Genomic DNA, 3,904 nt, shown 5'->3' with positions numbered 1-3,904 from the left:
CTAGTATATATATATATATATATATATATATATATATATATATATATATATATATATATATTTATATATATCCTCCGCCTTTTTCATAGAGAAGATAGTTGTTTTTATAGTTCTATTGAAAAAGAAATGTCAAAATGAAAAGAAAAAGTAATTTTACATAAATATCTGATTGGATTCACTGCCTACTATTTCTAGCCAGTATACATAGATATACATGTTTAATTATACACATATTATATATATGTATACTTTCACCGGCAACTTTTTTGTTTAAGCAATTGGACGTGAGGCTATTTAAGTTAATTCTTCACAGAAACAAAAAGAAAGATAATCTAATTATATTGAAACTAAGTTTACTTTAAAAAGGAAAAATAAGAAGGTCACTTACAATACCACGATTGGTTTCTACTAAACAACCTGAACCACTTGAAGCAAAGTTCACCCCATGAATAAATTTATCGGTCCCAATTTCAAAAAATGCTGGAATTAAAGGCAAATTAGCAAATTCCGCTGCAAATAACAAACCAAGAACATTATCAACTTAGTTATTGACAATCACAAAAACAAGGCAAAGATATATAGAGAACTTGAGAATTATTAATACCAATAAAATCGGATATGAGGCGACCATCACAAGGTCTACCAGTAGGAGATTTGAAGAACGTTTCGCCATAAGGCGGGAAATTTGCTTGGAATTGAGTCGTAGTGTTAATGAAATTATTATTTCCCGAATCTAAAATTGAATCACCAAACACAAATAGGGCAGGAAAAGGTCCAATATTGCCTTCAACAATTTCAATTGGACTGGCCAAAAGAAATGAAATGACAATCAAACAACATCCAAAAAACAAGTTCTTACTAAAAGCCATTAGTTTTGTGATGAAAAATTGATGGAATAATTTGTTAGTTGTCTTCCTTTTTATATATAAAAGTTGTTTTCTTTTTAGTAAAAAAATTAACTTCAAGATCTACATTAAACTCCATTTGATCATATACTAATAATGTTAGGCTAGAAATCTGTATATATATTTTAAATATAATTCTATATGTAGTCTTTGACTATTGACTCAATCCTTATTTTCTAAAGTCATCAATATAGATTAATATTCTGAAACTTACATGGAAATACATTTACAAAATTGTTTATATACGAATATCGCAATCTAAGAGCATTTATATGTTTGAATTGAAGAATGGATATAGGGAAAACGGTATATTATTCAAATTTTAAGGAGGTGTAATTTCAATATTTACATAAAATTTGGTAAATTGATTTTTTTTCCGTAAATAGCAGCTTATTGGTGTACTTTGATTCAGCAAATATAACGCTCAATATTAACAGATATGCACACGTGTGCATTCGATATAAGTAAAAGATTCATCACACGTAGGCTAGATTTGCATTGACTAAATATTTTGTCATCGAAAGGGAATAGGTCCAATTTTGGTGATCCAACCCCAATTCCTATAGAAATTGTCAAACAGAAAATGGAATTATACTGAATTTCTGAAAGGGTGAAGCGTGATGTTTTTAGATAGGGGTGTTCACGGTTTGACGGAAAACCGATCCAAACCGAAAACCGAGCCAAACCGATTAAGTAAACCGATATTTTTTTTGATTTGGATTGGTTTTGGTTTTAAATTTTAAAAACCGATAATATTTGGTTTGGTTTTGGTTCTATTTTAAAAAACCGAAAAATAAACCGAACCAAACCGATTAATTATATATAAAATTTAATAATTATTTATATACAATATAATATCTTTTTGTTAATAATTTTAATTGTTATCTTGAATTTTGGTTTATCCTGTTATATCTTATAAGATTGCCTAAGCCCAAAACAATAGGATTCGACCAATTTTCTTTTCATTAATAGACTCTAATTCTCTAACCCTCCGCACATACTTTTGCCTAAAAGAAGAGTTAAAAAAAAATCACCACAAGAGTAAAGAAAGTGTTAGTAGACTGTATTTGTAAAATAATTCTGGAAATATAAATGAGTATAAACAGAAATGAACATAAACAGAAATGACATAAAACCAATTCGAGCCCACTGAATTCACAGTGTTTTCTTAAGGAATTTAATCCCCTCCTAGTACCCAAGGTTATGGATTATTTCCTCCCAGGATAGAACGAATTACACACTGGTGTAATGGTACTTCAAACCCCAGTGTTTCAGCAAACACAAAGTTCGGTAGCAAATCACACTTACTTTTTGCTTTGTTTGATGCTAAAAGTATGCAGAAGAAGGAGAAGAAACTCAGAAAATCGTAGTGAAATTCTGAGCAGAATAGTGTTGTATTTATAGCCAAAGTTAGGCTGAAATCTGAAGAGGTGCAACTCTTCAGAATGGCTGTTTATGCAAAACGCCCACAGCATAAATGCCATTACATAAATGGCCATTTATTCAATAATAAAGAGGGAAAATAAAGAGGGAAAATTGAAGAGGGTAGTTACTTTTCTGTTACCAAAACAGAAAAACGGATTGGATTTAATATTAATATTTAATATTAATATTTTGTTATTAAAACAAATATTTAATAACATTTCTGTTAATATTTTACTATTAACAAATAAATTTGGTCCAAAAAGTTAATCAAGTAATCGTTTAACCAAATCCGAATCCGAATCCGAAGCCGAAGCCGAAGCCGAAGCCGTAGCCGTAGCCGAAGCCGAAGCCGAGCCGAGAGGCTTGCCTTCTTTTCAACTCTTTAAGAGCTAGAAGAAGAGCAATTGCTTATATACCCATAAAAAACCTCTTCCTCTTCCAATATGGGACAATGCCCATTTGCCAAGGGGGGGAACTTAAAATTTCACTCAAAAATTTTATTTCCCTCCATTTCCCATTCACCCTCTTTTAAGTACTTAATATATTAATTAAACACATCCAAAACCCAACAAACAATACAAGTCAAAAGTTTGTTAAACTTAAGGTATTATACTTGCTTTTACTTTTATATGTTTTAATTAATTTTCAATAAGGATAAATATATAAACTTAGATGTTAAGAAAACAAATCGCCTTGAGAATTTGGTGTTCGAATGTTAATACTATATCTCAATATTTATATATGTATTCAAATTCAAAACGCCTTAGGGTTGTTTGGTATGAGGTATAAGAAGGTATAGTGCTGGTATAAAAATTTAATATCGCCTTAATACTTTGTTTGGTTAGCAAACTTGGTATAAGTTATCCCGAGATTAAAATTAGTACTGGGATAACTTATACCTTGTAGAGGGTGGGGTAATTAGTGCCAGGATAATTATACCTTCTTCTTATAAATTATGCAATTGTTATTTTTAATACAACATATCAAATAGTGGATAAAAAATAATACCAGGATAACTAATCCCAACATAACTAATCCCAGCATAACTTATCCTAGCATAACTTATTCCGGCATAAGCCGTATTCAAACCAAACAACCCCTTAATCTTTTAGATATACATTCACATACATACGTCTTAATAAACATTGTATAGTATTAGAAAAGGACAATTGAATCACACCATAAATTTTCTAAGTTAAATTTAAATAGTTCAATGTATTTGTTATATTTTTTAAAATAAAGTAGGTAAGCATAATATCCTAAATTATAAGCAAAGTTAGTATTATCAAACTAAATGGGATAAAAACGAAAAATGAAATATTGTGGAGAGAAGTTACGGCATCTTTTTTCAAAAGTGAAGGAGTAACCCAAACAAATGTGAAGACCGTCAGGAACTCATTTTGAGCAGAGAATCCCATATTCTTGTATGGGTCCAAATTTGGTGATCGCGGTAATGGATACGCAATATAAAAGACGGGGTCGACTATGATATAACAATTGAAGGTTGTTCTCACAAAGGTTGATGCTAAAAGCGGACAACCGAGATTAGAAAGTAACAATAACATTGATTCAGA

The 3,904-nt window shown here is 30.3% G+C and overlaps 1 protein-coding gene across 1 annotated transcript; it reads right to left on the bottom strand.

Moving 5' to 3' along the window:
- Positions 1 to 358: 358 nt before the first annotated feature.
- Positions 359 to 869, bottom strand: LOC109215870 (GDSL esterase/lipase 5-like). Its single transcript, XM_019379987.1, has 2 exons — positions 605 to 869; positions 359 to 510 (listed from the first exon to the last, which is right to left on the bottom strand). Exons 1-2 carry the CDS (start codon positions 867 to 869, stop codon positions 359 to 361), a joined length of 417 nt encoding a protein of 138 aa, XP_019235532.1.
- Between the last annotated feature and the right edge of the window lie 3,035 nt (positions 870 to 3,904).

The sequence above is a fragment of the Nicotiana attenuata genome, unplaced genomic scaffold (assembly GCF_001879085.1).
Source record: "Nicotiana attenuata strain UT unplaced genomic scaffold, NIATTr2, whole genome shotgun sequence".
In the NCBI taxonomy this organism is placed as follows: domain Eukaryota; kingdom Viridiplantae; phylum Streptophyta; class Magnoliopsida; order Solanales; family Solanaceae; genus Nicotiana; species Nicotiana attenuata.
Note: the sequence above shows the minus strand (reverse complement) of the source record. Positions and strands in the feature narration are given on the sequence as shown.